The sequence below is a fragment of the Fusarium oxysporum genome, chromosome 8 (genome assembly GCF_000149955.1).
Source record: "Fusarium oxysporum f. sp. lycopersici 4287 chromosome 8, whole genome shotgun sequence".
NCBI classification, from domain to species: Eukaryota; Fungi; Ascomycota; class Sordariomycetes; order Hypocreales; family Nectriaceae; genus Fusarium; species Fusarium oxysporum.
Window position 1 is genome coordinate 2,277,747 of NC_030993.1, and position 13,736 is coordinate 2,291,482.

Below are 13,736 nucleotides of genomic sequence, written 5' to 3' on the forward strand. Positions count from 1 at the left end.
TGTATGACAGCGCCTAAAAGGACATGTACTTTTAAGTACAATTCCTTATAATGGATGCATATGGCTTATCTATCTACCATCTTTGCCTAACCATTTGTTGATAGTCGTCACTTGATTTGAATGATCAGGTGTTAAACAATTCTATTCATTTGTGACGCGCTGCCAGAATACTTCTTTCATTTAATCACTTCCATCGGGTTTTAGATTGCTTGCTCCCCGATAATACTGGGCTCTACCTGCCACTGCGACTGCCCCGCCGTCGACCTGAAGTGCCCGCCTTAGGTATTTCAAGCATTCAACTTCAGACCTCACCCAACCACGACCCTTCTATACGTAACTCTTTCGAAAGCTAACGCTACGACGACACGATACCTTACGAACAAGCACTCACCGAGATAAGAACCGCATCCCCCGGTCTCGAACTGTATCGAAATTCCTTCACATACCCACCGAACTCCACCATGGCTCTCCCCAAGCGCATTATTAAAGAGACAGAACGGCTCATGGCCGAGCCGTAGGTCATCCCCGAGGCTACATGTCTTGCGCCTTGACTTCGTAACCTAACACTCGTCGCGATACAGTGTTCCAGGAATCAGTGCCGTTCCTCACGAGGATAACCTCCGATATTTCGATGTCCAAATTCACGGTCCCGCCCAGTCTCCGTATGAGGGTATGTTTTGTGTCACTACAGATTGATTTGCCGACTAATCGAAATTTCAGGTGGTGTTTTCAGCCTCGAGCTCTTCCTCCCCGACGATTATCCAATGACTCCTCCCAAGATTCGATTCCTGACCAAGATTTTCCACCCAAACGTCGATAAGCTTGGTCGTATTTGCCTCGATGTCCTCAAGAGTGGGTTGCATATCAGGATGCATACATGTCTGGAACGGCCAAGCTCACAAACACTGCAGATAACTGGTCTCCCGCTCTTCAGATCCGAACTATCCTCTTGTCGATCCAGGCCCTCCTCGGTGCTCCTAACCCGGATGACCCTCTCGCTGCAGATGTGGCCAAGAGCTGGAAGGAGGATGAGCAGGCCGCTATTGCAACCGCCAAGGAATGGACTGCCCAATATGCGAAACCTTGAGGGAAAATGATACAGTAGGATTAAATACAAAAAAAAAACAGAATTTGAATAGTTATGGATGATCAAGTTGGGAGAGCAAATGCTGGAGTTTAGGGGCCAAGTGATGTCTCATGGAGATACTTTCCACTGACTTTGAGCGGGTACAATGGCACTTGCAGGTTTGCTCTTGGTCTTGTCTGATAGACCTGAATACTTTTGCTGTGAAGAAACGCATCGTTATTTTGTCTAGTTTCATGCTGATACTTTTAAGAATACCTGCCGCGTGTTCGGTGTGGAGGGATCGTATCCAACTCCCACTCCAGGCAGCTCCTTGTGACATTTCAGTTACTAGTGGGTTGTTCTTCACCGTATCTCTACCACTACGACACGCCAGAGTCATGATCTGAACCTTGTTCTCTAAGTAAATCAGAAGTTGATTGAGTTGGGACGTTACAAGCCAATCGCCTTAAACGTAATCTGCTGTCACGCAACCGTCGTTGGCTGAACAAAGCTCAACAAATCAGTACCTTGTATCGTACGAAGGGAACCTGCGATCCATCTCTCTATGTACCCTGTCTCCTTTTCTGATAGATGTAGACAACTTTGGTATCGAGACCCACGCTCACAAGATTGTATGGTTTGGTAAGTGAATAGGCCTTGAAAGAATTATGAAAAAGTCAAAATGTACATACTAAAACTGGAATATCTACTGTTTTTCTGTTTATTCACTCCTCCCCTTTCCGTTGATTCAACTCCTTCTATCTTCTGTTCGTTGCTCTATGGCGTGACACTATTTCTACTTCACAACCATTTATCCCCCACAGTTCTTAATGCAGTTCAAGTATAGCAACTCAAGTCTGGACAGGCAGCTCACTGCTGCCGCTGACGATGACTTAGAACCTGGCTCCATTTCAGAGAAAGTTTTGAGTTACTCTATTGATCCTCAGAACAAGACTGTCTACGGTATCTTTCAAATCTTTGCCCATAACAAGAGTGATGTGAACGAGAAGACAACCTATATCCTTGTTCCTGCACCAGGTGGTAGGATGGTATGTTTCTCCTTGACCATAATCCAACGGTAAGTTAACAGGATACAGGGGTATTGGGTAGTCAGTATTGCCAACCATTCTATTGAACAAATTCTTGTTCTCAGGAAGATCTGTGCCGACTTGAAGAATCTCTGTTACTCTATATCCGCCGAGGACTGGAATTCTCTGACCTATGAGGGTTAGCAGATTCGAATAATGTCTATCCTCCCTTCATCCCCAATTCGACAGAAAGTTCTGTGCGATAAGAACAAGTGGTGTCATTCTATCGAACGACCCCCCGACAATGTATTCAATGAGGGGTTATCATGGCAGGCCCCAAAATCTGTTCTTGAAAACGCTTTTCATGGCTTGCATGATACTCGGCGCGAATCTTTGAGAACAGCAAATCCCTCTTCGAAAACTATGACTGTCCCGAGGAAGATTAAAGCCTCAACTTATCCACGGCTTGGTATCTGAAATACATTCCAATATTTTACAGCCTTGAATTATGTTTAACAAAGTAGGTCGTTGTTTCTTTCTGCTTTTTTATTGTTCTACTGGAGGGTCTGAATGGCTTACTGAAGCACGTTGTCACAGTGGAAGAGGCAGTGGAGAGAACAATCATACAACAGATCAAAATCTCCTATGCTAGGAAGTAATGGAAAAGCCACGCCTCGTTCGGGTTTATCTTCTACTACTTTAGAAGCCATCGTAATCCCTCCAACATATGTTTCTCGCAGGCCAAGGCATGATCGAGGTGAGGAGCCTTGAGCCAAAAGGTATGCGGCCAGCCCACCTCCACTTGGACTTTAACATCGATACCTGCTTCCCTTAGAATCATGGCATAGCATAGTCCATCCGAGTATAGGGTGTCGTTTGAAGTGAGCTGAATCCAAGTACGAGGGTGTCCCTGGAGCTCATCTTCTGAAACCTCAAGAGGAAGTTTCTCAAGACCATCCCTAGGTGTGTTTCGGTGTAGATATCCGCCCAATGATGTGATGAACGTTTGAGACACGCTTGTGTGATATGGACGTAACTTTTCAGGTACAAATTCCTCGCCACTGGCTCTGTCTCCTGTGACTGGACACCTCAGTAGAAGTCCATGAATGGAACCTGGAGGAGCTGCTTGCGCCACTGCAGATGCCATCTGTCCACCACTCGAGCTTCCGACAACAATAGTTTTTATCTTTGGATTGTGGAATTTTCGAAATCCATCCAAGCTGTCAGAACGACACACGGTAGCTGGATTCTGAGGCAATAGGCGATATCCCACCGAGTAAAGTCGAATCCTGGCAATGCCTGACTTGACAATATGTCTGCATGATAGTTCTTCGCTATCCGCCTCGCCAACCCTCAGACCACCGCCGTGGTAAAATATAACGATAATCTCCGGCTCCTCAGCTTCGGTACCTGTAAGGTCTAGTTGAAGGACAGGGATTGGATGCCCATCCACAGAAGAGGGAATAGTGAACTCTTTCTTAGTAACTCCTTGGGAGAGCTCATGATCTCGGGTTCCAGACGCCGTAACTTGAGCATATAAGTCGCGGCATTCCTGAGCATAAATCGGTTGCCGTTCTTCTACACTGTTGAATACTCTAGGAGGGCCTTTCTTCTTGACCTCTTCTTCATGTGCCAGCCAGGCAGCGTCTAACTGCGGTGCCGTCTTAAAGACATAGCTTTCGAGTTCCGGATCTGGAAAGACCATGATAGCTGTTGATCTTGTATTTTGATAAAGTCAGTGATTCGAGAAGTTTTCGCAAATAGTGACCATACGTTACGAGGGATATATAGCGTATCGTGTAAGTCGGGGTATTCAGGCTAAAGGCCGACACGTGACCCTGATATTGCTGTAGGACTCCCAGCAAAGATACTGCATGAGACCAGAGCTAGGTCTGAGGATTTAGAGCCTTACAGTTTTGATCAATAACATTCTTTGAGTGGAGGGCCCTCAGATTGGAATAGCCGAACTTCGGTTAAACAAAGAAGATAGAGTTCAACGGCTAGAAAGCTAACCTATAACAAACCCATATAAAGCTCAATCTTCACAATTCGACTCCTGGAATTCAAATATCAACAAATATTCCAGATAGTTTATTGCCTTTCATGTAGTCCGACACAGGACTTGGACTTGAGTTTCAGGTTGTCTTCGGATATAGGGTATGGAAAGAGATGTGTAATGATGCAGATGAGTGAAACGTTGCCGAACAGAATGAACTTCATCGGATGGGGTGTGCTTTTACAGTTGGATTACGGTTCACTTTAAGTACATCAAGAAATAGCCCTGTGCGTTGGGTATATCGGAATTCGGCCTATGCCTCCCTCGTATTGTTCAACCTCCTGAAAAAACTGTCTTCATACCCGATAGGTGTTGGGCCACACATCGACGAAGGAGTGAAGATTCATTCCAAAATTAGTCCTCAAACAGCAGCTGAAGGTGGCGAGAACAAAGACCAAGGATGCTCGGTTTGAATTGGGCAATTAAGAGACATAAATTTGAGAAGTCTAAGGTTAGTCTGGGAACTGAGAACCTGAACACTATGCTTCACATCGAACCGCATTCTCAATATCCCAATAAGAATTCATTATGAAGCACAGAGGAAAAATTGTAGCGGATTGGGTATGAGACAAGCCGGGTTCTCCCTCGGGATCTCGTATCTACAATGCTAGAGTACACAACGCGAAGCCGGAAAAGGTATATCGCGATTCGTTTAAACCACAGCCAAGTCGCCAAACTTCTCCTGCAGTGGGTGTTAGTGCTGTCATCTCCTCCGTCAATCGGACAACATACCTTGTATCCTGGCACCATCCATCGGCCCTTGGAAACGAGCTGAGCAGTCTTCTCGTCGATAGACTTCTCGGCAGCGGCAACCTCGTCCTATAACTTGTGAGAATCGACCCAATGGTCTCAGCTTCGGTGGTACGTACGACAGTGAGTTCCTCGAATGGTCGAGCCTCCTCAATGTTCTTGAGAGTAGCGGCAAGATCCTTGAGCTCAAGGTCAACGGCCTCCTTGGTAGCCTCGGCGTTCTTGACAGCCTCGGCCTCAAAAGCGTCGATGGCCTTCAGTTGTCGGCTGACATCGTAGGTGACAGGCTTGAAGGCGCTGAATCGCTTCTCGATCTCATCGATGATAGCCTGGTTCTTGAGGACGGATCGGTACTGGGAGAAATCGACGGTGGTGGGCTGCTCCTGGAGCTGCTGAACCTTGCGGCGGACGTCCTCGTTGCGCTTCTTGAAGGCCTGCAGGGAGGCAACGGTCTGGCCACGGAGACCGAGGGAGCTGGTGACCTTGGTCCAGTCAAGCTTGAGAGCTGCGCTTCGCTGTCGGAGAAGGGGAAAATTAGCTCAACGCATCCTAGGACGTAGAGGCGCACGATCGGGACCGGGGGAAAATTTCGACAGCACCTGCGATCAGTCACACGCGCCAATTGATGAATTGAACTTACAGTCGCCATTTTGAGGAAGGTTACGATGTCGAGAGAGCGGAGAGGATAATCTTGATTGACTGTTGATGACTTTGCCGAAGTTCAGGGAACTACCGGGCACTAGGAAGTCACGTGCTTCTACTCAAATATCCGGCGGGCGGCGTTTTCGGACCCCTCATTGACGTCGGCTCAGGATGAGTGAGGACAACTGGAAGAGAGGACATTGAAGCTCAAAAGCTGATCATTGGCGAGAGAATATTGAGTGATGAAGTTCAAGATGCCAAAAAATCCTACAGATTGGATTATGGTAACCCAATGTAGACAGCAATTAGCAATTGCTGGAATAAGTAGTCATGAGATACATCGCTCAAAAAACGAAGATCAAGATAGTCACAATTGGTCCAAGAATATAATATCACGCATGATCAAAATTTCAACAGCATTCTTTGACGGATTTTTGGGTGTTATTCCCCTTCAATTGTTTCCGTTATTTGGCATCAACTCCATTCCGCAGGGTACAGTTCGCCAAGAACTAATACAAGAGCCCAATGTTCGTCCCATGTACATGCTTTTTCGGATGATCGTCCAGCAGAAGCTCATGCTTAGATACTTAGAGCCATGATGGAATTGACGATATCGTTGTCGTTCTCCTTCAACGCCTTGACGGCCTTGTTGCGGCTGACGTTGGCCTGGGTCATGACAAGCTCAATATCCTTATCCTCGAGTCCGGAAGCGTCGACCTCCTCGTCGTCATCCTCCTCCTCCTCCTCCTCATCCTCCTTGTCCTTCTTCTCCTCGGCGGTCTCGGCAGCCTTGCTGGGCTCACCGTGGTTGTGGCCAGAGTGGTCCTCAGCGTTGGCGGAGGCGAGCTGAGCAGCAGCAGCTTGTTGAGCAGCGGCGTTCACATCCTCAATCTTGGCCTCACCGAAAACACTGGCTTGAGGTCAGAGGCAGATCCATCATTTTACAACAAAGCAACTTACATGTAGGTGTTGCTGTTGGGAGACTTGTAGACCTCGGGGTTGTTGATGACGAAGAGGATCTGTAGCACTTCGGTTAGCACCAACACCTCATTTTACCCCTCCAATCTCTTTGCAAAATCCATCGGCACTCACGTTCTTGGGTCGGCGGAGAGTGACACGGGTGATGCCAGGGATACGGGTGAGGTGCAGCTTCTCGAGGGCCTTGCGAGCCTTCTTCTCGTTGCGGTTGTGGATCACAGTAGAACCAGCGGGGAGCTGGCCCTCGCCGACCTCCTCGACCTCGGAGTCGTCGCTGGAGTCATCCTCGTGCTCCTGGACGGTGGTCTTCTTGGGCTCCTCGTCAGGAAGTTCTTCAACGCGGGGGTTCGACATTTTGGCGACTTGAGTGCGGGCACAGATGTTAGTAAATCTCAGGTAAACAATTGTGGCAGCAAAATCTTCCCGAGACCGCAAAAAATCGATAGCAAAATAACACAATGAACGTAACGACAGCTTCGTACTTACTTGTTTTGCTGATCCCAGTTACGTCTGTTTGCTGGCCTGATCTCTCACGTCGTCGTTTTGTGATGGGGTCCTCGCACAGCGATAATTCTAGGGCTTGGTGGGAGGTGGGAACTAAGTCGCATTAGGTAATCAGATTTTGTGTCACTACGTCTCCCCCTCCAGAATCCGGATGTCCAAGAAAGTGACGACGGATGGAGGGAAATCTATGAACAATTTGGGCAATAATTAAGGTTGATTATGGGGATACAAAGTGATTGAGTGTAAAGACATGCATGCATACACAGACAACGGAGATTTGGGGTATTCATTTCATTTTTATTTCGGCTACAGTTCACAATGAATCCATGTTCTTTTTTGATGCTCCTTATGCTTTGAATTCAGTTGATCTCAGAATTTCCGTATTGACGCCGTTCATCATGATGATGAAGTGTGACATACAGCCTTCCAGAATGGAGCAAAAGTGAATCCAGCAGCCTCTATACCGCCGTGATGTGTTTCCTGCCCAGTTCCGTGCCACTTGATCTAAACCCGACTTTCAAGCACCTCCGTGACTCCAGCTTAATGACCCATTTATGCGGAGGCCTTGACCTTGGCCAGAGCCTTGCGCTCCTCGAATCGTCGCTGCTTCTTGAGTCGGAGAACCTGGAAGCGCTCGAAGTCGGTGAGACCCTTCCTCCGCTCCATCTGATCCCGCTTCTTAGCCCAGTTGGTCTGCTCCCACTTGGAGTCGATCTCGGACTTCTCCCAGAGCTTTCGGACGACACCAGTTCGGGAACCGCGGTTCAAGCCCTCGACGATAAGAGAGGAGAGGAGGACCTTGCTGAGGGGAACGGCTTGTCGGGGAACAGCGAGGCTAGCGTTCGCGGAAGGACCGTCGACGAGAATCTGTGACGGGGTCAATATCGCGTGTTTCGGCAGACTAATCTGATCTGAAGCAGGAGAAACCTACTCGCTTGTGGTCGATGATCTCGACGATCGTGGCCAGGCGGCCGGCGAAGGGGTGGTCGCCGTTGATAACAACGACACGGCCAACCTCAACGAGGCGCCAGTTCGAACCCTCAATGACTGCGTCGCCCATTGTGACGGTGATCTAATTAACGGTCGATTAGTCGAAATGTTTCAAGAGTCGCGCGCGCAGTGATTGATTGTTCGAATGCAACTGCGATCGTAGGAGTCGAGGTTCATACCAGTTGTCGATTATGCTGTCCCGTTAGTTGGTTGTTTGCTGGAGCCGCGGACCTTGAAATCGCTAAGGACTTTTTGATCGTGGGCAGAAAAAGATCCTGTGCGTGCCTGCCCTAACTTTCGGTCTAATCCTTCCGGACTAACCTTTCGCCGTCCGGCAAAGCGAGCCCAGCACCCGGCAACGGAGCACGGGCCAGTCGACGAGAACTTCAAAAGAAAATTTCTGGTAGACGTCAAGTCTTTTACTGCCAACAAATCTCTTCCTCTTTATGATTGAAGAGGCACACGGCATTTTTGAGTGCATCAAGGTAAGGATCCAGCACTTTTCCCTTTTCCCTTTCTTCTCTCTCTCTCGCACAAGGATGAGGTAATTTGCGATTGATTCTGCTTGATGGCTCTCTTTCGCCGGAGTGGCTAAATCGGGCGGATAGCTGATATTCAATTTCTTACATATTCTGAAAGCACATTTTGTCTTACATTCAGTCTTGCATGACCTGCCATTTTACAAAGACTAACTCAAGACTATAGTGATACACTTCATCTCTCTTTGGTCGCAAGTTTTAGTTAGCCTACTGCGAGCCTGACTCGCCGCCATAGGCAGACATTTTTAATGTCCATAGTTGAAATTAATAATCATTCTATAAACATTCAGAAGCCATACCGTTCGTTTCGTTTTATTCATGTGATATGCTGTATATCCCCTAACTCAATGTTTGATGATGATCGAAGTGAAACATAAATGCAGATAGTATGACACCCAATATGCCGGGGGCGTTAGACTGAGCTATCGTTGAGACAGACTTATGCTTCAACAAGACCCCTAGACTTCCTCACATTCACATATACAATGCAGAGTCGTGTTTCGGCTTTCAATTCAATCATTAATTCATCCTTTCCGAATCATTTGCCTGCAATGAAACGGCCGTGATCTAAAGTATTGCTACAATTAAGCCTTGCCCTTGCGCTTCAACTCCTCTTCCTCTTCAGCCTGAAGTTGAGCATCGACCTTTGCGCCCTTGGAAGGTTCGTTGCCGTGAGCGCGAGCCTTGTTGTTCCTGTTAGTTTTTGGCGCCAAAACAGAGCCAGATCTCGATTGGACTTACGGGCAGAGTGGGATCCTTCTTCAATTGGGCGGTCTCGAGATCGTCTTCAGTCTCGGATCGCTTCTGTTTTGCATTAGTATATAGTGGATGACCTCTTGCGGCGGCTCAACTAACCTCCTCAGCAGCCAGGCGGTTGGCGATGGATCGCTCATCCTCTGCAATTTTGTTAGAATACTTTCTCATATTTGACCCATGGAATACGTACTGGAGTCAAGGTTGTTGTGAGAGTTCTCCTTGCCCTCATTGTAGGGGTCCTCAACGTTGCGCTCCGACTCAGGAGCGTTTCTCTGATCGCCAGCCTCGTAGACACCACGGTTACCAACGTTGGAGTAGCCAGACATGATGGATGTGTAGAAGTTGTGTTTTTAGTGGTTGAAAAGGAAGAATTCTGTGAAGAGATGAGATGTATGTTGTATGAGAAAAAGTTCAATCGATCTCGAGACCCTTTTGTAGTTCCTCTTCGACGATGAATCAGTGCCATGGTCGTACATCTTCTCCACAACCTGACTTCATAGAATACGTCATTATAAAAGAACGTCCTTGCTCATCACAACAAAACGCATCAGATCGCAACACATACGTCATAAGTAAAAAGAAAAAGATTTTAGCTCTTCCTTAGGGTTTCTGCAACATATGCTTGTTACAGTCGATCTTCTAGCGTAAGCGGTTGATATCAGCTTGGCGAGGCGGCTGTCTATGATCCTTGACACCAGGCCACGTGAGAGACTCAACAACATCTCATGAATTCTCAATAAGAGAGAAATTTCATTTTGTATATATGGAAGCAGAAACCCAACATTCCAATTATTCTTTCTCACGTCAAGGCTTGCTACCTATGACACCCTACGTTAGTTTGAAACTGGAGCAAGCAAGATGTATTAGCCAAGCCTCATCCGATCATTACACTTGATTTCTTAGAAACTTTATAGGCAATCTGCTTGTAACATTTCGTGATCGCTGAGTTTACAAAATACAAAACCACGACTGATAGTCGAGGTATCTACTGAGATGTGGACCTTGACGTGAACTTTCACACTGACTTTAACACCACCCCTATCCGGGACAAAGTGACTGGTTGAATTAATGAAACTTTGACCTCTCAGAGGATTAATATTCAACTTTTGATAAAGTTATGAGTTATCACCGAAAGGTTTATATTTTGTACCCCCTTTGAGCTTACTTCTCCGAAGTAAGTTGCCATTCAGACTCGATGAAAGGAATAAAAGAAAATATGGTTAGAGACCAACGATGAAGCTATAGCGAATCCAATAATCGAGACCTGAGATTTGGAATGAATAGTACAATATTTCTGATGTCGTATCTACAAGTGATCCCAAAGGGTCTTAGATTTAAGGCGAATAGCATTAAAACACACATGTCCCAAGGACATTCCGTCTCTATCATATATGTCTTGTCATCCATGAGGAGGCGGAAGATAGCGGGTGTCGTGGTGGGGTCTATATGCACGGGCCCTGCAGACCCGAGCCATTAAGTCATCTTCGGCGTGACAAGCTTCATGGAGCTATACCGAATCGGAGCTCCGACATCAACCTCCATGAACAATCGTGAACTCTACAATTGTCTTCTCAACATAAACTTTTGAGAAACAGTCTGGGAAAATGTTTCGCTTCGTAAGTTACGAGGCCAAGATTAGATATGCGTAATTGCTAACAAGCAAATAGCATAAGACACTCGATATCGTGACAGTCTTCCACAAGGCCAGCTCTCCGGCATCCGTCAGAGTCGCCAACCTTTTGAAGCAGGTCTCTGCCAATGCCACTTCTGGCGCTACTCTTGACCAAGCGAGTGACCACTCTGCCCAGACGGCACCTATTCGAGACCAGTTTGAGCTCAACATCACCGAAGATCCTCCTACAGACGACCAGGTGAAGACAATTCTGGAATATGTTGGAAGCAATGGTATCCCCAACGTGATCAAGGGCGCAAACAACGAGAAGGAGGCTCTCAGGAAGTTCAAGGAAAGCAAAGAGAACTTCATTCGACCAGTGGTACGTTGCCTCTTTAATCTCATGATGGAAACATACTGACTAATATACGTATAGGTTGTGGATTGGAATAATGGCAAGGCCATTGCGGGCGACAACGAGTCTGAGATCCTCAAGCTTCTGAAAGCACAGAAGTAACGTCTCTAAAACTGTCAACGAACTATCGCATAACCCCTCTCTGTATATACTATGTCAATGATTGACACCATCTGACGATCAGCCATATTAGCATGCTGTATTAGTGACCCATCATGAACCGACGATAGTAGGTTGACAAACGCTCGATTTTCTTTTCGAAATGCCACAAGACATTCCCTTCTGTACGATTGCCAGTCCACCCACAACAAGGCCCGTTGTGAACAATAGCAAAGTTTGGCGTCCAAATTTACCAGGCGTGAACTGTATGCCACCAAAGGGCACTGGCATTAGCCTCGTCTGATCGAATGGAATTGTTCCTGAACCAAGCAAGAAACGAGTTCTCCGACAGATGTTTCACAATCTACCTATACCAGAGTGGCCGTTTGTGTGGAGCGAGAATCAGCAAGCACCCGCGTTGAGCTGCAAGACGCTTGGGCGACTGCATTGTTGACACGTTGAGTACCTCGAGCAAAACTAATCTTGCTATTATCTATATAACTGCCGGCAAGCCCAAGGTTAATTGTGACCAAAGTCTATTACGCTCCATTGTAGGCGAGCTGGCAATCAGGCTGGGAGCCGTTCAGGATGGTTTCCTTACCTTTGTTTGACTTTGACAGTTTGCACTCCTCGAGTCACAAGCAACCACTGCAAAGGCATAACTGTTGGTGAATGGATACTTGCAAGCGAGAGAATTTCATCACCAGTCCAGGTCTGCACCAACTGTGCCAGTACGTGCCAGTGCGTGCCAGTTACTAACGTTGCCAGTGTCAGTCACTTAATGTTTAATCGGTGACAGTGTCAGCGGCAGTAAGGGCCAAGGTAGAACAATCGTTGCCCGGTCTTCGATTTTCCTTTTGTTTTTATTTTCTCTCCTGATCATTTTCTCTACTTTCTCTTCTTTCTCCTTAACCCTCACTCCCGCTCATCTCGAGAACACCGACAACTCTCCCCTACTCTTTCCTCACGGCGCATCATCGCGCGGTGAGCATCGACTTAAGGAAAGAACTACCTTCTTTCTGAAATTCATCTCCTTCATTTTATACCTGAATCTGAACCATAAATTGTCCTTCTCTTACGCTCGGGCGCTTCACTTCTCAAGGTAAGCCTCAAGCACCCCTACTTAGGCATCCTGTGATTTATCGAGACGAGGTGATTTCTTCCATCTCATGACCCCTAAGAGTCTTCTAAATTGGCATGAAAGTTTTCGCCTCGTTTTCAAAATGAAGCGCGCCTTATCCTCATCATGTGCTAACCGACCGTTACACAGAGCATCATGGCTCAACCTCAACCCGCTTCGGCGGGTGACTTCTCCATGTCCAACGGGCCATCGCCGCCGCCTCAAGCAAATCTGGACCCAGACCGGACTTATGCCAGAGACCAACCGCCCAACTTGCGCGAAGCCTTCACCAGCTTCTACCCCAATGGCCTACCCAACTTCTACAAAATGCTACAGACACCTGGTCCTGAGGGCGTCGTTCAAACGTACGTCGAAGACTACCTCCCTGTGGGATTCTACAACAACCCTCCAGTCGACGCCAGAGCCGTCTTCTCTACCTCTAATGGATCGAACCCTTTTCGTTTCATGGAGCATCTATTGCCTCAGCGCCGCGTTCACCTTTGGTCCTCAGACGAAGTTCAATCTGCTTGCAACTCACTCCGCAAGCTCTACTGGGAGGTCATAAAAGACATGCCGCATCCCTACTGCTGGGATAGTTTGTGGGATTATTTTGACGCCCAAGACATTTACAATTACGGAGCTTTGAACCTATGGAATGTGGTTAGTCAACTGTTTCTCGAGAACCAGTCCATCGCCCTCGACGTCTATAATGCTTTCTCCATCGAAGTTGGCCAATGGGTTGACCGCTGGCTGTATGACGACGAAAACCGTGACAAACTCATCAAGAGCAATGAAACTGGTCTTTCTATCAATGGTGTCATCGGTTGGGAAGCTATGAAAGGCCTTCCGGATGATGCAATCCATCTTATCGCAAGTGCCCTTGAGCATCGACGATCTCTGTTACTATCACCCGAGAAACTGAGGCCAGGTGCAATGAAGCCTAATCACTTCAAGGAGTTTTATGAAAAGGGGCACCTCGAAAACTGGTTAGGTATGTAAAGTTTGCTTTCAGAATTAGGTTCTATCGTTATGCTGACACCTTCATAGCTGGCCAACGTGTCCTCGGACCTTCGGGTCTGTCTACGAGACCAACAGAATGGCAGCCTCACCATTCCTCCCCGGCTTCAGAGAAAGTCACTCACCCACTCATGGTGCTTGATGGAAAACACTACTTTAGACGG

The 13,736-nt window shown here is 47.2% G+C and overlaps 9 protein-coding genes across 11 annotated transcripts; 4 read left to right on the forward strand and 5 right to left on the reverse strand.

Moving 5' to 3' along the window:
- The first annotated feature begins 40 nt into the window (after positions 1–40).
- On the forward strand, positions 41–1,515 carry FOXG_03370 (ubiquitin-conjugating enzyme E2 35). The gene is made up of 4 exons (XM_018381064.1): positions 41–514; positions 582–670; positions 721–852; positions 912–1,515. Exons 1-4 carry the CDS (start codon positions 462–464, stop codon positions 1,085–1,087), a joined length of 450 nt encoding a protein of 149 aa, XP_018237476.1. The 5' UTR covers positions 41–461; the 3' UTR covers positions 1,088–1,515.
- Positions 1,516–1,896: 381 nt separating this feature from the next.
- Positions 1,897–2,776, forward strand: FOXG_03371 (uncharacterized protein; the record flags this gene model as incomplete). The annotated part of the gene is made up of 3 exons (XM_018381065.1): positions 1,897–2,115; positions 2,164–2,614; positions 2,692–2,776. The coding sequence occupies 2 exons, from the start codon at positions 1,897–1,899 to the stop codon at positions 2,296–2,298; spliced, it is 354 nt and encodes a 117-aa protein (XP_018237477.1). The 3' UTR covers positions 2,299–2,614; positions 2,692–2,776.
- Positions 2,622–4,141, reverse strand: FOXG_03372 (uncharacterized protein). The gene is made up of 2 exons (XM_018381066.1): positions 3,868–4,141; positions 2,622–3,812 (listed from the first exon to the last, which is right to left on the reverse strand). Exon 2 carries the CDS (start codon positions 3,797–3,799, stop codon positions 2,789–2,791), a length of 1,011 nt encoding a protein of 336 aa, XP_018237478.1. The 5' UTR covers positions 3,800–3,812; positions 3,868–4,141; the 3' UTR covers positions 2,622–2,788.
- A 194-nt stretch (positions 4,142–4,335) lies between these two features.
- FOXG_03373 (ATP synthase subunit D, mitochondrial) lies at positions 4,336–5,694 on the reverse strand. Its single transcript, XM_018381067.1, has 4 exons — positions 5,541–5,694; positions 5,020–5,415; positions 4,883–4,969; positions 4,336–4,832 (listed from the first exon to the last, which is right to left on the reverse strand). The coding sequence occupies exons 1-4, from the start codon at positions 5,547–5,549 to the stop codon at positions 4,803–4,805; spliced, it is 522 nt and encodes a 173-aa protein (XP_018237479.1). The 5' UTR covers positions 5,550–5,694; the 3' UTR covers positions 4,336–4,802.
- A 114-nt stretch (positions 5,695–5,808) lies between these two features.
- FOXG_03374 (nascent polypeptide-associated complex subunit alpha) lies at positions 5,809–7,205 on the reverse strand. 2 transcript variants are annotated; one of them, XM_018381068.1, is made up of 4 exons: positions 7,007–7,205; positions 6,635–6,882; positions 6,503–6,561; positions 5,809–6,452 (listed from the first exon to the last, which is right to left on the reverse strand). In XM_018381068.1, exons 2-4 carry the CDS (start codon positions 6,872–6,874, stop codon positions 6,122–6,124), a joined length of 630 nt encoding a protein of 209 aa, XP_018237480.1. In that variant the 5' UTR covers positions 6,875–6,882; positions 7,007–7,205; the 3' UTR covers positions 5,809–6,121. The 2 variants fall into 2 exon arrangements, with proteins under 2 accessions (XP_018237480.1, XP_018237481.1); XM_018381069.1 differs by lacking the exon at positions 7,007–7,205 and having other exon boundaries at positions 6,635–6,996.
- Positions 7,206–7,220: 15 nt separating this feature from the next.
- FOXG_03375 (50S ribosomal protein L14e) lies at positions 7,221–8,286 on the reverse strand. Of its 2 annotated transcripts, XM_018381071.1 has the most exons (3): positions 8,194–8,286; positions 7,956–8,096; positions 7,221–7,891 (listed from the first exon to the last, which is right to left on the reverse strand). In XM_018381071.1, the coding sequence occupies exons 2-3, from the start codon at positions 8,082–8,084 to the stop codon at positions 7,577–7,579; spliced, it is 444 nt and encodes a 147-aa protein (XP_018237483.1). In that variant the 5' UTR covers positions 8,085–8,096; positions 8,194–8,286; the 3' UTR covers positions 7,221–7,576. The 2 variants fall into 2 exon arrangements, with proteins under 2 accessions (XP_018237483.1, XP_018237482.1); XM_018381070.1 differs by having other exon boundaries at positions 7,956–8,286.
- Positions 8,287–9,137: 851 nt separating this feature from the next.
- Positions 9,138–9,635, reverse strand: FOXG_03376 (uncharacterized protein; the record flags this gene model as incomplete). The annotated part of the gene is made up of 4 exons (XM_018381072.1): positions 9,138–9,236; positions 9,295–9,357; positions 9,409–9,449; positions 9,500–9,635. The coding sequence occupies 4 exons, from the start codon at positions 9,633–9,635 to the stop codon at positions 9,138–9,140; spliced, it is 339 nt and encodes a 112-aa protein (XP_018237484.1).
- A 1,186-nt stretch (positions 9,636–10,821) lies between these two features.
- On the forward strand, positions 10,822–11,783 carry FOXG_03377 (uncharacterized protein). Its single transcript, XM_018381073.1, has 3 exons — positions 10,822–10,925; positions 10,977–11,303; positions 11,358–11,783. Exons 1-3 carry the CDS (start codon positions 10,914–10,916, stop codon positions 11,436–11,438), a joined length of 420 nt encoding a protein of 139 aa, XP_018237485.1. The 5' UTR covers positions 10,822–10,913; the 3' UTR covers positions 11,439–11,783.
- A 928-nt stretch (positions 11,784–12,711) lies between these two features.
- FOXG_03378 (uncharacterized protein) lies at positions 12,712–13,554 on the forward strand (the record flags this gene model as incomplete). The annotated part of the gene is made up of 1 exon (XM_018381074.1): positions 12,712–13,554. The coding sequence occupies one exon, from the start codon at positions 12,712–12,714 to the stop codon at positions 13,552–13,554; it is 843 nt and encodes a 280-aa protein (XP_018237486.1).
- Between the last annotated feature and the right edge of the window lie 182 nt (positions 13,555–13,736).

Bases quoted from the DNA above. Each gene is read 5' to 3' on its own strand.
- FOXG_03372 (XM_018381066.1), bottom strand. From the start codon at position 3,799: ATGGTCTTTCCAGATCCGGAACTCGAAAGCTATGTCTTTAAGACGGCA.
- FOXG_03370 (XM_018381064.1), top strand. From the start codon at position 462: ATGGCTCTCCCCAAGCGCATTATTAAAGAGACAGAACGGCTCATGGCC. The intron at 515-581 runs GTAGGTCATCCC...GTCGCGATACAG, and splicing joins GAACGGCTCATGGCCGAGCC to TGTTCCAGGAATCAGTGCCG. The intron at 853-911 runs GTGGGTTGCATA...CAAACACTGCAG, and splicing joins TTGCCTCGATGTCCTCAAGA to ATAACTGGTCTCCCGCTCTT.
- FOXG_03373 (XM_018381067.1), bottom strand. The intron at 4,970-5,019 runs GTACGTACCACC...CACAAGTTATAG, and splicing joins CATTCGAGGAACTCACTGTC to GACGAGGTTGCCGCTGCCGA. The intron at 4,833-4,882 runs GTATGTTGTCCG...CACCCACTGCAG, and splicing joins GGATGGTGCCAGGATACAAG to GAGAAGTTTGGCGACTTGGC.
- FOXG_03377 (XM_018381073.1), top strand. The intron at 11,304-11,357 runs GTACGTTGCCTC...ATATACGTATAG, and splicing joins AGAACTTCATTCGACCAGTG to GTTGTGGATTGGAATAATGG.
- FOXG_03375 (XM_018381071.1), bottom strand. From the start codon at position 8,084: ATGGGCGACGCAGTCATTGAGGGTTCGAACTGGCGCCTCGTTGAGGTT. The intron at 7,892-7,955 runs GTAGGTTTCTCC...ACCCCGTCACAG, and splicing joins AGATCATCGACCACAAGCGA to ATTCTCGTCGACGGTCCTTC.
- FOXG_03374 (XM_018381068.1), bottom strand. From the start codon at position 6,874: ATGTCGAACCCCCGCGTTGAAGAACTTCCTGACGAGGAGCCCAAGAAG. The intron at 6,562-6,634 runs GTGAGTGCCGAT...GAAGTGCTACAG, and splicing joins CTCTCCGCCGACCCAAGAAC to ATCCTCTTCGTCATCAACAA. The intron at 6,453-6,502 runs GTAAGTTGCTTT...ACCTCAAGCCAG, and splicing joins CCCAACAGCAACACCTACAT to TGTTTTCGGTGAGGCCAAGA.